General features: G+C 44.4%; 1 protein-coding gene across 4 annotated transcripts in view; it reads left to right on the top strand.

Annotated features, from left to right (window-relative positions):
* LRRK2 (leucine rich repeat kinase 2) overlaps positions 1–21,901 on the top strand; it is an 816,940-nt gene that overhangs the window by 561,563 nt on the left and 233,476 nt on the right. For all 4 annotated transcript variants that reach the window (XM_082254234.1, XM_082254231.1, XM_082254232.1 and 1 more), the window contains one exon: positions 5,773–5,900. In XM_082254234.1, coding sequence (XP_082110360.1) covers positions 5,773–5,900 — 128 coding nt within the window. The remainder of the gene's footprint in view (positions 1–5,772; positions 5,901–21,901) is intronic.

The raw sequence follows: 21,901 nt of genomic DNA, 5'->3' as shown, positions 1-21,901 counted from the left end.
AATTATATTCTTGACGTGCCTTTCATTCTATTATTCCTGAATGTTACCATTTAAAATAAGTATTTGGTTATAAATATTGAAACTTCTGGTGCTATATTTTAATAATAGCATCTTGTTTTGCATTAGAGATACTATGACACTAAATGTTTTCTCTAATCGCCTTCCAGGACGGCCCAAACATGAGAGATAATAGGCTCCTCCTACTGGAAACACAATCAATTAAACATAGTTAAAAGGCCCCACCCTTCCCTCCATCCTCAGTTTAGATTGTGTTTCTTCCTACGAAACATTTGTTATTTTTACTGACCTGCAGACTTTTTGATAGTCCTATGGTCCCCCTGTGAGCCAGGTTCAGCAAAGCCTTTGAGAGTAGAGCTCTACCTGCCACCCCTCCTGGGTTTCTAACAGGTCGCCTCTTCCATCGGTGGAACCGTCGGTCACCCGGGTGATCCCTCTAGGTTTCTTTCACCGTTTTCCCGGCGCCAGCAGCTCTCCTCCACGGATTCGGATTCAAATTTCCCGCTGGAAGTGACGTCAGACGCGAGCGCCTCAAGCCTCGCGGTCGGAGCGGAAGGAGCTCGACAACATCCTGTGAGGTCAGTTCCTGTCACAATGCGGAAGAGGAAGGTGGAGGAGACGCCGGAACCGCTCCCACGCGGTAGTGCAGACTCCCAGGCCACAGGAGCTCGGACAGCTGCCAGGGAGATGAAGCCTTCTACTCAACCACCGGGGAAGGAAGAAGCGCTGGGCCAAGCAACAACAGCCAAACCCAGGTCGGATCCGGTTAAGTGCTGCAGTGCATCTAACTTTTTTCAAAAAGAAAAGTCTGCTGATGTTTTGCTTTCCTGAAAATGCTTGATGTTCCCTCTCCCTGCCCATAGTAGGACTGTTTAGGTGTCCTTTCTAGGGGCCCCTTACCCTTTCAAAAAGATTGGAAGAGTGATACTAATTGATGTTGTATCCTGTCTTCCAGAGTCCCAGAGCGGTGTTCAGGAAACCTCTACTGTTTCACCTGTAGGGTTAGGATCTGTTGCCTCTAAAAAGTGTGGTAATTGTGCAGACAAACTACCTAGCTCCCACACAAAGCCCTTTTGCTACAAATGCATTTACAGGCTGGCAGGGAGGGAATCATCAGCCCTAATGAAGGACTTCCTAAAAACAGTCCAAGAAGAAATGTTGACAACAATCCAGACTGTCAAATCCTCCCTAGGGAACTCAGGATCCTCAACCTCTCCTGCAGGGGAAGGTACCTCTTCACAGGAGAGCCTTTCGGTTAGGCCAGGACAAGCTAGCCAGTCCTTTCCTCATAGTCTACCTTCAGGTTTACAAAGGAATAGACAGGAGGAAGAGGATATAGACCGCTCAATCTCCCAATCCAATTCAGAGGAAGAAGGAGATAGGGACTCAGAAGAGGCAGAGGAAACAGAACCTACCAAGAATCTGTTTGGGCTAGACAGCATGCAGGGACTCCTTCAAGCAGTGTATGCCTCTGAAGAAATACCCGATGTGCAAAAAGGGACATCAGCCCAGGACAGACTCTATAAGGGTCTAGGTAAGACTCCTTCTAGGGTTTTTCCCATCCACCAATACCTCAAAGGGTTGGTTCTTCAGCAATGGCAGCGTCCAGAGACTAAATTTAAGAAGCCAGTGTCTTGGAAACGGAGATTCCCCTTCAAAGAGGAGGATATAGAACAGCTGATCAAAAGTCCCAAATTAGATGCACCCTTGGCTCAAGTGACCAAGAAATCTGACCTCTCCTTTGCTGACACAGGCAGTATCAAGGACGTCATGAATAGGAAAGCGGAGTCTCTCCTGAGGAAAGCCTGGGAGTCCAATGCCTCTACCATGGCCCCGGCCTTGGCTGCCTCCTGTGTGGCAAGGAATACCTGCTGCTGGTTGGACAGGCTAAATAAAAACTTACCCCAGGATAAGACTCAGGACTTGCAGGACTCACTGTCCCTGATTGGGAAGGCAGTAGCTTACCTGGCGGATGCAGCGGTGGAGTCAGTAGTAGCTTCAGCCAAGACAGGTGCCCTCTTGAACTCAGCCAGAAGAGCCATCTGGCTGAAGGAGTGGGAGGGGGACCTTACCTCAAAGACAAAACTTTGCGCTTTGCCTTTTGAGGAGTCGTTATTATTTGGTTCTGGGTTGGATGAGGTCCTAGCTAGGTCCTCGGAAAGGGGGAAGAAATTTCCAGTTAAAAGACAGGATGTTCCCAGGAAATTTTTTCGAGGCCCCCAGGAACAAAGTCAAAATAGACGAAAAAGGGAACCCAACAAGAGATGGGGGTTCAGGAAGGGAAAACAAAGGAATAACTTGCTCTTTCCCTCCACAGCAGGCTCAAGAGACAACAAGTGACGCCAGCGTCAAGGTGGGAGGCAGACTGAGCAAATTTCTCACCCAATGGAGAGAAATTTCTGTCTCCCCATATATTTACAATCTCATTCAAGAAGGCTACCGCCTTCAATTCACTTCAATTCCACCCACCACAATTACCTTAACCCAGGTCCCCAAGAAACCTCAAGTCAAAGAGGCTCTGCTTCAGGGAATTCAAGAACTTGCAGAGCAACTGGTAATAACTCCAGTACCAGAAGATCAACATCTCCAGGGGTTCTATTCCCACGTGTTCGTGGTCCCAAAATCATCAGGCAAATTCCGCCTAATCATAAATTTAAAGAAACTCATCAGGTTCCTGACGTACAAAAAATTTTAAATGGAAACAATTTATTCAGTATGGAAAAACTTGTTAAAGGATGTCTTCATGACCACCTTAGATCTCAGAGAGGCTTATCTACACGTTCCCATCCACCCAGAACATCAAAAGTTCCTGAGATTTGCCATAGAGAACAATGGAAAAACGACTCATTGGCAGTTCAGGGCACTACCCTTTGGTCTAGCCGCCAGCCCAAGGATATTTACGAAAGTCCTTGCAGAGGCGGTAGCACACCTACACATGTTAGGGATTGCCTTGATCCCCTACTTGGACGACCTACTGATTTTCGGGAAATCGGAGACCCAGGTAGATCTAGATACCCGTCGGGTAATAGAGGTCTTGGAGAGCCTAGGATGGCTCATCAATCTGAAGAAGTCAGCCTTGGTACCATCCCAGCTACAGAACCTTTTAGGTTTCCTGGTAGACTCAAAGGCTCAAAAACTATTTCTAACCCAAGAGAAAAGGGAGAAAATAGTCACCGCAGTCCAGGCGTTAGAGGACTCCCCATCCTGCTCCAGAAGGGAAGTTCTGAGAGTTTTGGGTTTCATGTCAGCCAGTATACCAGCTTTGGTTTGGGCACAACTACACGCAAGGAAACTTCTGTTTTTCCATCTATCATCTTGGGACAGAAAAACAGAGTCCTTGGACGAACAGGTCATCCTCACGCCTCAGGTCAGGGAATCCCTGATATGGTGGAAAGAACAGACCAACTTGGACAAGGGCAGGCCCTGGGGACAATGGGACCCTGTAGAAATCACCACAGACGCCAGTACCAAGGGCTGGGGGGCTCACATGGAAGGAGCACAGGCACAGGGAGTCTGGTTGTTGGCGACAACTCAAGCCTCCTCAAATTTCAGGGAGTTGAAAGCTGTAGGAGAGGCCTTGAAAGCTTTCAGAGAGAACATCCTCAACAGGGAAGTCCTCATACTCTGAGACAATACTACAACGGTAGTATACCTGAACAGGCAAGGAGGGACCAGATCCAGACCCCTCTTAGATCTAGCTACCTCAATCCTAAGCTGGGCCGAGGAAAGAGTGGTCTCCCTAGTAGCAGTCCACATCAAGGGGGAAGACAACCTGCAAGCAGACTTCCTCAGTCGTCATCTTATTCAGGAGGGAGAGTGGGAGTTAGACCCCAAAATTTTCCAAAAGATAACCCAGAGGTTCGGAACACCAGAAGTAGATTTGTTTGCCACAGAGCAGAACAAGAAAGTGGGAAAGTTCTTCTCCCTTACCAGGACCAGAGGGATGATGGGGTTGGATGCACTGGCCCAACCTTGGCGTTTCAGTCTGGCTTACGCCCCCCCCCCCCCCTGATGTTGATTCCGAGGGTTCTTCAGAAATTGAACCACTGGGGGGATCTTCGGCTGATTCTAATCGCCCCTTGGTGGCCAAGGAGACCTTGGTTTTACCACTCTGAAGAACATAGCACTAGTTCCCCCGTGGCACCTGCCGGTTTCAAAAAATCTGTTATCACAGGGTCCGGTTTTTTGCCCAAACCCGGAATTTTTTCAGTTGGCAGCTTGGCTACTGAAAGCCAACTCTTAATTTCAAAGGGTTGCTCACAGAGAGTGGTAGATACTCTCTTGCTGAGCAGGAAGCCTGTTACCAAAAAAATCTACACTAAGGTATGGAAGATGTTTTGTACCTGGGGTAAGCGAAAAGGTTTTGCATCCCCCTCTACCTCTGTAATCCTAGAGTTCCTACAGGATGGGGTTGATAAGGGTGTGGCCATTAACACCCTTAGGGTACAAATTGCGGCCCTCTCAGTGTTCCTTGACACCCGTCTGGCGAGAGAGCCGCTAATAAAGAGATTTTTGTTAGCCAGACAGAGAGTTACTCCTTTGTTAAAAGACAGGTTCCCACCTTGGGACCTGACAAGGGTCCTAGAGGCGCTATCTAGGCCTCCCTTCGAACCTTTGGGAGAGATTCCCCTCAAAAGGTTGTCTCTTAAGTTGACGTTTTTACTGGCCATCACTTCAGCTAGAAGAGTAGGGGATCTCCAGGCCCTCTCTATCAAAGAACCATTTATGACTGTATGCCCGGACAGGATAGTTCTAAGACCAGATCCTCTGTATTTACCGAAAGTGGCATCTCCTTTCCACGGAACACAGGAGATTAATTTACCTTCCTTCTGTGACAACCCAAAAAACAGCAAGGAAGAAAGGTTCCACTGTATTGATGTTAGAAGAGCTCTACTCATCTATTTAGACAGGACAAGGAGCTTCAGAAGGTCAAACCATCTTTTAGTCCTCCACTCTGGACCTAGGAAAGGGTTGCAGGCCTCTAAGCCTTCAATATCCAGATGGATCAGGCAGGCAATTACCATCGCTTATGAGGCATCAGGTGTCCCAGCTCCTGTGAAAATTAAAGCACATTCTACAAGAGCCCTAGCAACATCTTGGGCCGAGAAGGCAGGAGCATCCTGGGAGCAGATCCGCAAGGCAGCCACTTGGTCCAGCCACGACACCTTCCTGAAACACTACAGGATAGAAGTTCTGTCTCAACAGGACCTAACCTTTGGACGCAAGGTCTTGCAGGCAGTTGTCCCACCCTAAGGTAGGCCGGGGGTAATCTAGTATCCTCTCATGTTTGGGCCGTCCTGGAAGGCGATTAGAGAAAACTTACCGTTAGTTTACCGGTAACGACTTTTCTGATGAGCTTTCCAGGACGGCCGGCCTACCCACCCTATTAAGGGGTGCAAACAAGTTAAAAAAGGGGTAAGTACCCATGGACTGAATGTTAAACACATCCCTCAAGGAATCTGGTTGTGGAAGATACTTTTTTACAACTGAGGATGGAGGGAAGGGTGGGGCCTTTTAACTATGTTTAATTGATTGTGTTTCCGGTAGGAGGAGCCTATCATCTCTCATGTTTGGGCCATCCTGGAAGGCTCATCAGAAAAGTCGTTACCGGTAAACTAACGGTAAGTTTTTCCATGGCAACCATTATATTCTAAAATATGTCAGTATTACAGTACTTTTTTTGGGTTTTTTTTGATTGGTATGTTATGGCAGAATAAGTCTAATCTAATGTTGCTTTTCTATGTTTGGTTACAGGTCAAGAGGAGTTTTACAGTACTCACCCACACTTTATGACTCCACGTGCTTTATATATTGTTGTTTATGATCTCAGTAAAGGAGCATCAGAAGTAGATGCCATAAAACCATGGCTTTTTAACATAAAGGTGAGTCTTGTTATAACAAATGTTGTATTCATTCAGTAAGAATGACATAAAGTTTACATTGATTGGCCATGCAAAAAAAAAACAAAAAACTAAATTTTCTAACAAAAGGTATGCTTTTTGCTGCCTTAATACTGGCCAAAGCATGTAACAAATTGATTTACATGGAACTTCACTCAAAACTCAAACCCCCCCAAACTTCAATTGAATGTCAGCTTTTTATTGGGAGAGGAGGGAATTTTTTTTTAACTGCCTGTTCCACCATTCATTTTCTATCTAGACGATATTGATGTCGCTCATCTTGACCCCCCCCCCGTAGCCTTCTGGGACGCGTTACACGTCACACGTCCCAGGAGGCTGCAGGACCAGTGTCACTGTACCGCGTGATGGAGAAGCTGGCGGTGATTCATCAGGAAGTCACAGCCAGCTCCCAGATCTAAGACATTGCTGGAATCCATGGGCTGGTAACTACCTGGTGTTTCAAAAGTTCTCAGGATTTATTTGTCCATGGCATAGGGTGAAATGCATTGGAGGAGCAGGGTCTGGCAGGCGCTGTTTGCAATGCACTGTTATCTGTAGAATAAAGTTTATTACTGAGAAGAAAAAAGTATTTAGCAGTGGTTAAGCTCCTTTCACATTTGATTTTGTATTGTGGGGATAAAGATGGGCCACTTGTTTCCACTGCACCCACAGCTAGTACTAAAGCTCTAAGGCCCCGTTCACACAGGGGCGATCCGACTTGGGGGGGCGACCTCCGAGGTCGCGGTGCGAGCAGCGCGCCGCGACCTCGGAGCGGCCGTCACGGACTTCATATCATTGAAGTCTATGACGGTCGCTCCGGGTCGCCCCAAAGAAGCGAGGTGAGGGTTTACATATACTTTAATTGTGAAAAAGAGTACTCCTCTAAAAAAAATATTTTTTCTAATAGGATTTGCTATTTTAGAGAATGGCCATATATTCGTGCAGAATTAAATAGCTGCTTGTTCAGGAGAAACTATAATGGTTTTGCGCCAATTGTAGGTTACATTTTTCATGGTTTAAACTAATATTTTATACCTTTGGGCTCTTGAACATGGGCTGGCTGAGCCTGGTTGGTATAATACCTGGCATATTTCCTCTGCCTGGACAGTCCAAGTACAGTGTCCAGCCTTTGAAATGAATGGCTGTGTGCCGATGTACACGTGTATTTAGCAGTGCGATCATTACTATGAGTAGAGCTTAGGCAAAAAAATAAGCCATATGCTTTTCCAGGGCTGCCTGGGAGTAGGAAATACCCTGGGATTACACTGAATGGTCTCAACCGATCTATGAAGAAGAGCCTATTGTTCGACAGGTAAATATGTAGTACAGGGTAGACCTATGACACAACTTGCACAAAGCACTATGGGTTTTTTGAAAAGTGCTTTTTAGACAGTGTCCCCTAAACTTAGGTTAGAACTCTCTGTAAACCACAGGCTGAAAGAGAGAAGATGACTCGCTTCCCTGATCTATTTTATTGTGAGTGTGAATTTCAGCTTGATGTAATGAGTCCACTGTAAACAAACATTTTCAACTAAAAAGAATGAGAGCCTAACCATTGCCTCCCGGCTGACAATTACATTTTTAATGTTTATGTTAAGCACATTAAAAAAATAGAGAGCTCTCTTTCACATTCATTGAGGTATGGAAGATTTAGAGATCAATTGGGTTATATTACCACTTTCAGGAGGCAGTACATATTGGTTTTAAAGGCAAAGCGGAAGATGGAGCATCTTTAAAATTGATTTCAGGGACTTAAGTGATAAGTTAGCAAAAGGACCTCCAAGGTCCTTGAACCACACCAGAGAAACGGTTGGAGCTTCGAGGGCTAAAAAGAAACTGGTGCAGGGAGGACAGTTTGGTTACTGGCTTTACAATAGAGACAGATTACACCTAAATGTGGAGGGTGCAGCTCCGTTGGGGAGAAGATGTTTATAAGGTTAGAGGAACTTGTAAACTAGGATGTGGGGGAGTAGGGAATAATGAGAGGTACACAACATGCTGTGAACAAGAGTCAGTGTGCACTGAATGTGGTGTGGGCAAAGTTTGGGGGCTCAAACCACATAGTAGTAAAATTAAAGTATATAGGACCAATGCTAGTAGATTTGCTGAATGTAAGTATAACTGTAAGAGTGAACGAGGATAAAATATTATACAAAAATAAGTTATGTACTCACATTCTAGAAAAAAACACAGAGCACGATCCAGCAAAAAGATCATAGTGTAGGAATTAAATACAATTATATTTATTAAATATAATTAAGATGGGGGCGTGGCTAGCGTCGGCATGGCCGCAAGTGTTTGAGAGGAGCTCTGTCGGCCGCTCACAGAATCCGCTGTAATCCTGCTTGTTCCTAGCTGCTCTCTCTCACAAAAGTGACCCTCCGTGGTACACACTCACCCTCCTGCCGAAATGAGCAAGGATTGCTCTTCTGCCCCGGCGAAACGCCTGAAGGAGTTTGCCCGCATGGAGAAGCAAGATGGCCGTGCCCTCCACTGATACAGAACAGCGGCGCGGTTGTGGGGTATTCTTTGAAGCCTGGTGTATCGGCGACTGAGAAATTTGGTAAGTTCACCCTGGAGCAAGTGAATGCCCAGCCCTTAGGCCATCACTGCTTGCAACACCTCTCTGACAGACAAAATGGAGGAGATTAAGGTCGACATAGGCCTCATGCGCCATGATATGCAGAAAGTGTGGGAGAGGGTGACAAACTGAGCGGAGGATATCCTCCATTGAGGATGACTTTTCCTCGTTCCCTGCCCGGGTTTATGCCGCAAAAAAAACAAAATATCATTCTGGTTGCAGAAGGCTGATGACCTTGAAAACCGCCTTCGGCGCAATAATGTCAGAATAGTGGGGCTCCCTGAAAAGGCAGAGGGTCAGAACCCTGGAGACTTTATTGAGGCCTGGATTAAATATACTTTTCCTGATGCACAGTTTTCCTCTGCTTTTGCGGTTGAGCGAGCACACAGGATCCCTGCTAAACCTCCCATACCCGGTGCTGCCCCTCGGCCATTATTAGCTAGACTGTTGAATTGTAGAGACCGGCATCTGATACTCCGCAAGGCCCGCCAGAAAGGCCAGCTGCAATTTGAAAATGCTCAAATCTCCATTTTCCCTGACTTTTCAATTGAGCTGCAGAAGCAGAGGGCCACATTCACAGAAATTAAGAGGAAGCTAAGAGAGAATGGGATTATTTACTCAATGTCCTACCCGGCTAGATTGAGAGTGATTGATGGAAGTCGTGTCCTCTCCTTCAACACCCCAGATTCTGCCCAGGACTGGTTCAACATGAAAGGTCGTCCGCCATAGTTTTGGGATTCAGATGTCTGCCCTGGAAACCTACCTGTTTTTGAAGTGCCTGCTGTATCCAATCCGGTGTGCCTGGAGTAACCACCTCAGTGTGTTAACCCATTTTTGTTTCACTTGGTTCCCCCTTCTTTTTCTTTTTGATTTTTTACCCCACTTCTTATTGTTTTTACTGAGTTTCTGCTTTGCTGTTTTGTCAGCGCTTGAATCGGCTCTGCAGCTTGGGACTGGAATAACTTTGCATTTGCCTCCACGTTGCTTGTATGAACTGCAAGTGTGTCCCTGTTTTTGAACTGCACACTTTTCATCCTCCAATGTTGGTCTCCACTGCTCTCTACTGGCCAATTTTGAAACTCCTTCTGTGCCCTCACTCGTCCTGCTCTAGCTCAGTGGAGTACTAACTGTGAACTTTTGACGCTGACTTTTACTCCCTATTTTTACATCCTTCTTTTTGTTTCTGCTTCATGCTATGTGTCTTTAGCTACACACACAGTTATGAGATAGGTGCTGTATTCACATGTTCTTTGTGTATGAGAGCTTAATGCCCTCACATATGCTGCAGCATTGTGTGGGCAATGCCCCATTGAAAATGTTTATTCATGTGTTTCATTTGTTCTTGTCAGTTTTTTCCCAGCATTATTTGCTGAGTAGCCCAGAGTTCCGGGTACCTTTTTATTACCATTTTCTTTCAGGTACATCTATGTTTCTGTGGCTATGCTGCTCCCCACTGTGAAACTGAAGCTTGGCTTGACCCCCCTGCCATTCACATGGTATTTTGTATGGTATAATGGCTAGTGTTAATAATTTTCAGTACTCAAATGTGCGGGGGTTGGGCTTAACACATAAGCTCTCTCAGGTGTTCACCACTATTCTGAAATCTAACGCACACCTGGTGCAACGCAGGGAGATCAATGCAGAGAGATCAGTGTGCCCCCCATTCAATGCAGAGAGGAGTCACTTACAGTCAGGCTCGGCGCACAGCAGCAGCAATCAATACTCGGTCGGGTCGGGATTCTGGAACGCTGAGGCTCTGGGTGCTCTCACTCAGCGACAGCGTCCGGTCCTCCTGAAGCAGCAGCAGAGAGTGAGACAAAGATGTCTGGGCCGGCTCAGGCAGGAAGCAGAGATGGTGAACAAGATGCCCAAGCACCGCCCCTATGACATCAGACGTCCACCAATCACAGAACGCAGAATCACAAGTGGAAGTGTTTGGGGCGAAGAGCTCTGCGCCCCGAGCACAATCTAAAGGGCTGCCGGTCAAGCTTAACAAAAACAGGCACATGACCACAAAACTCCCACCCCTCTCCACCCTCTCCATAGCAGCAGTGTTGGCTGGTGCCCAGCTGCCATTAAAGGAACACCTTTTTTTGTTTTTTTTTCTTTTTGCCTTGGGGGGGGGGGGGCGGTGCCCCACATTGACCAGCCGCCATTGTAGAGGAAAAGAGATTGGTGTATACAAGGACGGGTGCTGGGAGCTACTTAAAAATAAGGGATGGCGAGAAATGGGGAACATAAGTGAATGGAATTATATTATAAGTTGCATATTGGAATAGATCAGAATGGTTGAGCAATGTGGCTTTCTAACATGGAATGTAATGGGACTTAGAACAGCAGAAAAACGAAATCAAGTTTTTTCAATTATTCATAAAGCTAGGGCCAAAATCATCTGCTTGCAAGAAACACATATGACAAAAGAACATTTAAAGAAAGTTTGGGCTCAGTGGGTGTGCAATACGTGTCACACAACATATTCAAGAGGTGTTACACTGATGGTACATCGGTCTGTATCTTGGGAATGTATTCAAGTTAAAAAAAGATTCAGAAGGAAGATATATATTTGTAAATGCTAGGGCAGGAGTTCCCAAACTGTGGGTCGGGACCCACTGGTGGGTTGCGAGCTGCATTTGAGTGGGTCGCCCTGAGCCGGAAATCTCTGAGAGCGGGCCCGCCTAATTTGTGCTGTGCGGGCCCGTGCAAATTACAGAGAGGTAAAGCAATCAATTCGCGATGGAATCAGGACCTCGCCTACACAGTTTACGGAGGCTGGTCTGCATTTCCCACGAGGAGGATACTTGCATCAGTGAGTACGTATGTGGGCTGTTATGTAGGTTGTAGGATATGTTCATGGGGTGCAGAGCCAGCTCCTCGGTCCTGCTGGCAGGAGCGGGGGTGGCTTGACTGGCGGCGGGATTCTCTCAGCTATAGCAAGCAGAGAGGGCAGCCTTGGTGTCATAGGAGGACCAGGTGGCCCGGCGGTGTCAAGAGTTCATGGCAGCTTCTATTTTTAATTTAACATCCCCCTCCCTTTAAAATATGCATTATTATTATTATTTGCATTTCTATAGCGCCAACAAATTCTGTAGCACTTTACAATATTCAATTACAAGCAAGTGGGTCATGAAAAATAACTGTTTTCAGAAGTGGGTCTCGGCCCAAAAAAGTTTGGGAAGCCCTGTGCTAGGGTGTTCTCATTACCTTTCATAATAATACGGCTTTATAATCCCCCCCCCCCCCCAAGCTAATATGAAAATATTTAGCTCTTATATTTATGACGCAATACCCGGATGCATATGTTATATGTTTATGAGACTTTAATATGTTAATGGACCCCATATTAGATAAAAACTGGAAAAGTATATGGGACCGAGTGGGGGAAATAGATATATTAAAAAAGTTTGCACGGGAGGTAGGCTGGGTGGATATTTGGAGGTCAAAGTATCCCCATACCAGAGCATATTCTTGTTCGGTACCCAGTAAGAAGAGCATGTCTAGGATAGACTTGATACTCGTTAATGCGAAAACAATACCTTTGGTGGACTCAGTCAAGTATCTACCAAGAAGTGTGTCCGATCATTCACCATAGGTCTGCTGTTTAACAATAGGCCCTAAGGGAAGAGGCCCTGGATGGAGAGTACACCCATATTGGTTGTCTCAGATGGGCATAAATGATAGAATAATAGATCAGTTCTGGGAGGCTCATGAGAACTCCCAAATGGATGGAGTTATATAGTATACATTTAAGGCATATTTACGAGGAACCTTAAAATCTAGAATAGCATATATAAAAAAGAGAAGAGGAGGAGTTGGCACAAGCATGTGTGCAGGCAGAAGTAGATTTTATAAAAGATAGTACCGATCATAATCAACAAAAATGGGAAAATATTTGCCGCAGACATAAGAATCATATTATAGCCAATTCTAAGCGAAGATTATTCTTCCAAAGACAAAAGAAATATGAACATGGAGATCAAATAGGTAAGCTGTCAGCATTTCTGATAAATCAGCAAACAACAGCATTAGTAATCCCAAAAATTGGAGATAATAATAGAGAAGATGTATATTTAATGGAAGAAATAAGTAAAACTTTTTATGATTATTATGTTTCAATGTACACATCCACAATGTCAAATAGAGAGGAAGAAATAGAAAGATACTTAAGTGACTTAGTTACCCCTGAGCTTGCTATGGAGAATAGATTGAGAATGGAGGAGCAGATCACGGAGGAAGAGGTGAGGATGACCATTTTAGCAATGACAAAGGGTAAAGCTCCGGGCCCTGATGGGATGCCGCTAGAGGTTTATGTACAATATATAGATATCATGGTACCAGCCCATATATAAATATGTTTAGGCAAGGGTTACTGTCTGAATCTATGTATGAGGCTACAGTTATACTTATACCTAAACCTGATAACGATATGAGAGAATGCTCTTCTTATAGACTGATTTCATTGTTGAATATAGAATACAAAATACTAGCAAAAACTTTGGCAAAAAGATTAAATACAGTTATTCCAACTATAATCCATAATGATCAGACAGGATTTATGCCTGGGAAATCAACATCAATAAATATAAGAACGCAAGTAGTGGCACAATTAAATGATTATGTCCCGGAAAACAAGTGCGTTGGTATCTTTGGAGACAGCAAGAGCATTTGACTCTGAGTGGCTGTTTCTAAGGGTGTCAAGGAATACATTTAGATTTGGGGAAAATTTTATTAGGTGTATAGAGATAATATATAAACAACCATGGTCGACTATATTGGTAAATGGTAAATTGTCAGCCCCTGTAAGATTGTATAGGGGGACAAGACAGGGGTGCCCGCTGTCCCCCCACTTGTTTGCTATAGCAATAGAGATAATGGCCCTGGGATTTAAACAATCTAAGAGATATAAAGGGATAACGATAGGAGGGAGGACGGAACATATTGGGTTATATGGGGATGATATTATATTGTATATGACTGATTCCCAGAGTACACTGGATGAGGCAATGAGGATTATAAATGATTTTGGTGATTTCTCCGGTTTTAAGATAAACTGACAGAAATCAGTATTGATGCCACTTCGACAGGAAATACAGGCAAAAGAGAGTTGGAATACCCATTAAAAATAGTTGATAGATTGAAATATTTGGGGATCTACATTGCCCTCTAGCCAAAGGATTCGCTGGGGGCTAATGTATATTCCCTAATGGAATATATAAAAAATAAATTGGGGATATGGTCTAAAATGCCACTATCAGTGGCAGAAAGCATAAGTTTGATTAAAACAATAATATTACCAAAATGTCTACAAACCCAATTCCAAAAAAGTTGGGACACTGTACAAATTGTGAGTAAAAAAGGAATGGACCAATTCACAAATCTCATAAACTTATATTTCATTCACAATATAATATAGATAACATATCAAATGTTGAACGTGAGACATTTTAAAATGTCATGCCAAATATTGGCTCATTTTGGATTTCATGAGAGCTACACATTCCAAAAAAGTTGGGACAGGTAGCAATAAGAGGCCGGAAAAGTTAAATGTATATAGAAGGAACAGCTGGAGGACCAATTTACAACTTATTAGGTCAATTGGCAACATGATTGGCTATAAAAAGAGCCTCTCAGAGTGACAGTGTCTCTCAGAAGTCAAGATGGGCAGAGGATCACCAATACCCCAATGCTGTGGCGAAAAATAGTGGAGCAATATCAGAAAGGAGTTTCTCAGAGAAAAACTGCAAAGAGTTTGAGGTTATCATCTACAGTGCATAATATCATCCAAAGATTCAGAGAATATGGAACAATCTCTGTGCATAAGGTCAAGGCCAGAAAACCATACTGGATGCTCGTGATTTTTGGGCCCTTAGATGGCACTGCATTACATACAGGAATGCTACTGTAAGGGAAATCACAACATGGGCTCAGGAATACTTCCAGAAAACATTTTCGGTGAACACAATCCACCATGCCATTCGTCGTTGCCTGCTAAAACTCTATAGGCCAAAAAAGAAGCCATATCTAAACATGATCCAGAAGCGCAGGCATTTTCTCTTGGCCAAGGCTCATTTAAAATGGACTGTGGCAAAGTGGAAAACAGTTCTGTGGTCATACGAATCAAGATTTGAAGTTCTTTTTGGAAAACTGGGACGCCATGTCATCCGGACTAAAGAGGACAAGGACAACCCAAGTTGTTAGCAATCAGTTCAGAAGTCTGCATGTCTGATGGTATGGGGTTACATGAGTGCGTGGGGCATGCGCAGCTTACACATCTGGAAAGGCACCATCAATGCTGAAAGGTATATCCAATTTCTAGAACAACTATGCTCCCATCCAGACATCGTCTCTTTCAGGGAAGACCTTGCATTTTCCAACATGACAATGCCAGACCACATACTGCATCAATTACATCATCATGGCTGCGTAGAAGAAGGATCCGGGTACTGAAATGGCCAGCCTGCAGTCCAGATCTTTCACCCATAGAAAACATTTGGCATATCATATAGAGGAAGATGTGACAAAGAAGACCTAAGACAGTTGAGAAACTAGAAGCCTGTATTAGACAAGAATGGGGACAACATTCCTATTCCTAAACTTGAGCAACTTGTCTCCTCAGTTCCCAGACATTTGCAGACTGTTATAAAAAGGAGAGAGGATGCCACACAGTGGTAAACATGGCCTTGTCCCAAATATTTTGAGAGGTGTTGATGCCATGAAATTTAAAATCAACATAATTTTCCCTTAAAATTATACATTTTCTCAGTTTAAACATTTGATATGTCATCTATGTTGTATTCTGAATAAAATATTGAAATTTGAAACTTCCACATCAATGCATTCTGTTTTTATTCACAATTTGTTCAGTGTCCCAACTTTTTTGGAATCGGGTTTGTATATGTATTCTCACATTCACCAGTAATAATACCTAAACTGATGTTTAAAAAATTGAATTCTTACTTTACAAGATTTATATGGATTAATGGAAGATGTAAATTAAAATTAACAACGTTACAGCGGCCAAAAATGGAGGGAGGACTGGCTCTACCGGATGTATATTTGTATTATCTGGCAGGTCAGCCTGAGCATCTACAGAAGTGGTTGAATCCAGGCTATGGGTTAGATGTAGAGGGATGCTTCTTAAGAATGCTGGGAATCAATGAACTTATTGTGAGTTTAGAAGCACAAGCAGAGAAACTACCTAGGATAAACATTCCCATTGTAACCCTAGCAAGATCGGTCTGGAGAGAAACAAAAAAAGTGGTGGGATTTAGTGATATTCCACAAGAAGTCCCATTATGGAATAACCCGGGCTTGGATCAAATAAGTACTGATATGGACAGCGAGTTTTGGAAACAGAAAGGCATTTATACGCTCACACAAATATACAGTGGGTACGGAAAGTATTCAGACCCCCTTAAATTTTTCACTCTTTGTTATATTGCAGCCATTTGCTAAAATCATTTAGGTTCATTCTTCTTCCTCATGAATGTACACATAGCACCCCATACTGTCAGAAAAACACAGAATTGTTGACATTGTTGCAGATTTATTAAAAAAGAAAAACTGAAATATCACATGGTCCTAAGTATTCAGACCCTTTGCTCAGTATTTAGTAGAAGCCCCCTTTTGATCTAATACAGCCAGGAGTCTTTTTGGGAAAGATGCAACAAGTCTTTCACACCTGGATTTGGGGATCCTCTGCCATTCCTCCTTGCAGATCCTCTCCAGTTCTGTCAGGTTGGATGGTAAACGTTGGTGGACAGCCATTTTTAGGTCTCTCCAGAGATGCTCAATTGGGTTTAAGTCAGGGCTCTGGCTGGGCCATTCAAGAACAGTCACGGAGTTGTTGTGAAGCCACACCTTTGTTATTTTAGCTGTGTGCTTAGGGTCATTGTCTTGTTGGAAGATAAACCTTCGGCCCAGTCTGAGGTCCAGAGCACTCTGGAGAAGGTTTTTGTCCAGGATATCCCTGTACTTGGCCGCATTCATCTTTCCCTCGATTGCAACCAGTCGTCCTGTCCCTGCAGCTGAAAAACACCCCCACAGCATGATGCTGCTACCACCATGCTTCACTGTTGGGACTGTATTGGACAGGTGATGAGCAGTGCCTGGTTTTCTCCACACATACCGCTTAGAATTAAGGCCAAAAAGTTCTATTTTGGACTCATCAGACCAGAGAATCTTATTTCTCACCATCTTGGAGTCCTTCAGGTGTTTTTTAGCAAACTCCATGCGGGCTTTCATGTGTCTTACACTGAGGAGAGGCTTCCGTCGGGCCACTCTGCCATAAAGCCCCGACTGGTGGAGGGCTGCAGTGATGGTTGACTTTCTACAACTTTCTCCCATCTCTGACTGCATCTCTGGAGCTCAGCCACAGTGATCTTTGTGTTCTTCTTTACCTCTCTCACCAAGGCTCTTCTCCCCCGATAGCTCAGTTTGGCCGGACGGCCAGCTCTAGGAAGGGTTCTGGTCGTCCCAAACGTCTTCCATTTGAGGATTATGGAGGCCACTGTGCTCTTAGGAACCTTAAGTGCAGCAGAAATCTTTTTGTAACCTTGGCCAGATCTGTGCCTTGCCACAATTCTGTCTCTGAGCTCTTCAGGCAGTTCCTTTGACCTCATGATTCTCATTTGCTCTGACATGCATTGTGATCTGGAAGGTCTTATATAGACAGGTGTGTGGCTTTCCTAATCAAGTCCAATCAGTATAATCAAACACAGCTGGACTCAAATGAAGGTGTAGAACCATCTCAAGGATGATCAGAAGAAATGGAAAGCACCTGAGTTAAATATATGAGTGTCACAGCAAAGGGTCTGAATACTTAGGACCATGTGATATTTCAGTTTTTCTTTTTTAATAAATCTGCAACAATGTCAACAATTCTGTGTTTTTCTGTCAGTATGGGGTGCTATGTGTACATTCATGAGGAAGAAGAATGAACCTAAATGATTTTAGCAAATGGCTGCAATATAACAAAGAGTGAAAAATTTAAGGGGGTCTGAATACTTTCCGTACCCACTGTATAATGATGGGATAATATACTCTTTTGAATATATAACCATAACTCAAAATACATATACAACATAACCCAAAAAAAATTCTATAAATATCTGCAACTCTGGCATGCCTTACAGACACAAATGAGGGCACAAAAATGTAAGATATCAAAATCCCCTTTTATTGGAGTATTGAGGTCACAGGGCCCAAAGGGTCTGATCTCCATACTCTACGCATGTTTAATCCAGGCAAAGGTAAATAGAAATAAGTTGAGAGTAAGAGATAAATGGCAAGACAATATTTTGAATATGACGGATGATAAATGGGAAGAGGTTTGTTCTATACATTTAACAGTATCACCTGCAGCAAAGAAAAGATTAACACAATTATACGTGACACATCAACATGACATATATTTGAGTCCAAGTAGATTACATAGAATGGGACGGAGGGCCACTTTGGAGTGCCAGAGATGCCACGAGAGAGGAGGCGGATTTCTTGCATCTGATGTGGAATTGTGAATTTACAGTTGAGTTTTGGAGACAAGTGACGGAGATCTTGTCAACGGTCTTGACAAGACCAATTCCATGTATTGTTGAACTTTGTCTGTTTGGGTTGTTGGAGGAGGAAATATGGTCAAAATGTAATAAGATACTAATAAGGTAAACATTATTTTTGGGCAGAAAACAAATAGCGGTAAAATGGTTACAGGCGACATCACTGTCAGTGAATCAATGGATTAAAACTGTTAATCAAATTCTTCCCTATGAAAAGACAATGTATGAACATAGAGGGGTAATACAAAAATATCATAAGATTTGGGATGTATGGATAAATGCCAATGTTAAGAGTGAAATATGGAAGGAAACGATTGTCTAATTACCAAAGTATAAGGGTATGTTAATATATTAAGATGGATATATGTCATGTTATATAGTACGCTGATTCTCTTCTATCTGTATAGTTGTAAATGTAGGGATCCCTTGGGGAACCAAAAGTATGTGATTGAGTATGTTAAGAGATGCATATTGTTTGTAATGATTAAATAATTCTGTAATAAAGAGTATTTAAAAAAAAACCTAACGTGAGGTTTCTAAGATGCCCTGGTCTGGTAAGTCAAAAGTGGGTTCCGCTGGTCCCGCAGACAAGTCCACCTCTGCCTGAAGGGTCGCCCTCATCCATACCTGGGGTGCGGGGACATCTTCGCTTCTTTTTAGACCCGTGGACCTCTTTCATTCAAGACAAATATGTTCACGAGTTAATTCGGTCTGGTTACAAGGTCAAGCTTCGGTCCTTGCCTCCGGCAAGGTTCTTCCCTTCCAACTTGCGTTAGTCCCCGGATCATGTGCAAGGCCTTCTCGGGGCGGTACACGATCTGCTATCGCAGAGTGATTGTACCAGTTCCAGAGTCGGAACATTTTTAGGGGTTTTATTCAAACCTCTTTGCTGTCCCCAGGAAGGAAGGCAAGGTCTGTCCAATCTTGGATCTCAAGGCCCTGAAACGCTTTGTGCGGGTTCAGAAATTTCGGATGGAATCCATTCGCACAGTAGTGGCATTCTTTCATCAAAGGAATTTTCTGGCCTCGATCGATATCAAGGACGCTTACCTTCATACCCCAATATATGTCGAGCCCCAGTGTTTTCTTTGCTTTGCCATGGTTTTACCCTTTGGTCTTGCCTCCGCTCCTCGGGTGTTCACAAAAGTTTTGGACCTGGTGTTAGCTTAGCTGAAGCAAAGGGGATTGCGATACTTGGGTACCTGGACGATCGCCTTCTGCGCGCAGAGTCTCCAACTGTCTTGGAAGACGATTTGGATATCACTGTGCAAACCTTGCAAGAATTCGACTGGACGCTAAATTTTCATAAATCAGCTCTGACTCTGTCCAACAAACTGGACTACTTGGGCCTGACTCTGGATTCAGCCTCAGCCCGGGTGTTTCTTCCGGAGACAAAAATTCCTGAAGTTGCAGCATGCGATTTGGCTCTTGTTATCCAACCGGCAGTCATCTCTCAGGACTTGCATGCAAGTGCTGGGCTTGATGGTCCACATTTTGAGGCGATTCAGTTTGCTGTGTTCCATACCAGACCTCTGCAAAAGAAGATTCTTACCAAATGGGACAAGAATCCACAGTCCCTAGACAATCTGATCCTGTTGAGCTGGGGTAAAAGGGGATCCTTGATATGGTGGCTCCGCTCCCTGCTTTTTTCGACAGGGAAAATCCTTTCTCCCCCTGTACTGGACGGTGGTTACCATGGATGCCAGCCTGTCCGGGTGGGGAGGGGTCTTGGGCACAGATCCAGCTCAAGGGGCTTGGACTCGGAAGGAGTCCAGTCTGCCAATCAATGTCCTGGAGATTCGGGCGATCAGGCTTAGCCTGTCCCTGTGGACGGATCGTCTGCAGGGGCACCCAGTAAGGATTCAATTGGACAACGCCACTGCTGTGGCATATGTCAGTCACCAAGGGGGCACCAAAAGTGCCCTGGCGGCCAGAGAAGTGGCCGGCATTCTATGGTGGGCAGAACGCTTTGTTCCAGCACTCTCTGCTGTTCACATTCCAGGGGTGGAAATTGGCAGGCAGACTAACTTAGTCTGAAGGCGCTGGATCCGGGCGAATATTCTCTTCAGCTGGTGTTTCAACAACTGTCTCTGGTGGGGGACTCCCAATGTGGACCAGTTAGCCTCTCGTCTCAACCGAAAGGTTCAGAGATTTGTGGCGAAGTCTTGGGATCCTCTGTCTGACACCTCAGACACTCTTGTGGCACCATGGGGTCGGTATCCTCTAATGTATGCCTTTCCTCCATTACAACTTCTGCCAAGACTTATGCGAAAAATCGAGGCAGAAGGGATTCCAGTCATTCTGGTGGCCCTGTCTTGGTACGCAAGCCTAGTAAGACTGGCTGCTGATGCCCCCTGGGGACTACCTCTCAGAGAAGATCTTTTGTCTCAAGGACCGATCTTCCATCCTGCTTTATGGTCGCTGGCTTTATTGGCCTGGCTATTGAAAGCTAGGTATTGAGGGACAGAGGGTTGTCCGATTCGGTAATACCTACACTGTTGAAAGCTAGTAAAATCTACTTTTAGGAATATTTATCATTGAGTTTGGAGGGCGTACATTACTTGGTGTGAGTCTCGGGGGGGGGGGGGGGATTGCTCCCTCCCGTTCCTTTTTGGTGTCTTTCTACAATGAGCTGTGGATCAGTGTTTGGCCCTGGGCACCATCAAGGGCCAGATTTCCGCTTTGCCAATCTTTTTCCAACGCCCGTTGGCCACAAATTCCTTGGTTCACACTTTCGTTCAGGGTGTACGCCACATGGCTCCTCCGTTAAGGTCCCTGGTGCCTCTGTGGGAACTCAATTTGGTATTGCCGGTTCTTCAAAACCGCCTTTTGAAAATATTTGTGAACTTTCTCTGCTTACTTTATCACAGAAGGTAGCCTTTTTGGTGACTATTACTTCTGCACACAGGGTGTTCGAGTTGGCTGAGTTGTCCTGTCGGTCACCTTACCTGGTGGTTCACTAGGACAAAGTGGTGCTTTGTCCCTGCCAGTCCTTCCTTCCTAAGGTCATCCCAGGTTTTCACTTAAATGAAGATGTGTTTCCTTCCTTGTGATTCAAAAAATACAATAAAAACCAAAAAGTGCAGCGCTGAAATCAGTATACAATTATATAGCTGAAAAGCTCATATAAAGAAAACAAAAAAGGAGAGGGGATAATGTCCAAATGAATAGTCCCAATATTAAGTGCAGAGATGTGAATCCACGTGCAAAATAACTTTCTTCCAGTGACACCAGGGAAAAGTGTAGGAAGGGGACACCCTTGTGCTCAGGTATAACAAGCAGCTTACCGAAATTCCGTGGCTGCTCAATTTAATGAGACAGCCTCTCCCAGCTAGTAGTAAACCAGTAGGTCAACCGATATCAAGCTCAGGTGCTTCGAAAGACTCCAAAAGCCGAAAGCCGTTTCCGGTGTGTTGTTAAACCGATCACATTAATATGTGGCACACTTGGAACTTCTCATATACTCCATTGAACGTAAAGCCATATGTAGAAAGAAACAGAGGCCCATAGCGTAATCCCGTAAACCAATAGGTAAATTTATTAAAAAAACTACTTACAATTTAAAAGACAAAAACAGGCATGTAGTATGTGCCGGTCATGGATCTAACCGCGGCGTCCCGCAAGTCTCCAGATCAGCATATGGATAAACGGCCGGCTTCGTTGGGGGGCGTGTGGACGTTTATGTCTGGGATCGCCAACGTTTCGTCATAAGAAAGACTTCTTCTGGGCGTGACCCCAGACGCAACACACACGCCTATGTACCCCCACACCTATGTCACATGACGGTCACCTCTGCCAATGGGTGTTCAATCCCAGGGGGGCGGGAGTAATATGTTAATAACTCGATTCCA

This window comes from Pelophylax lessonae, assembly GCF_965119305.1.
Source record: "Pelophylax lessonae genome assembly, chromosome: 4".
Taxonomy (NCBI): domain Eukaryota; kingdom Metazoa; phylum Chordata; class Amphibia; order Anura; family Ranidae; genus Pelophylax; species Pelophylax lessonae.
This window is presented reverse-complemented; position numbering and strand designations above follow the sequence as displayed.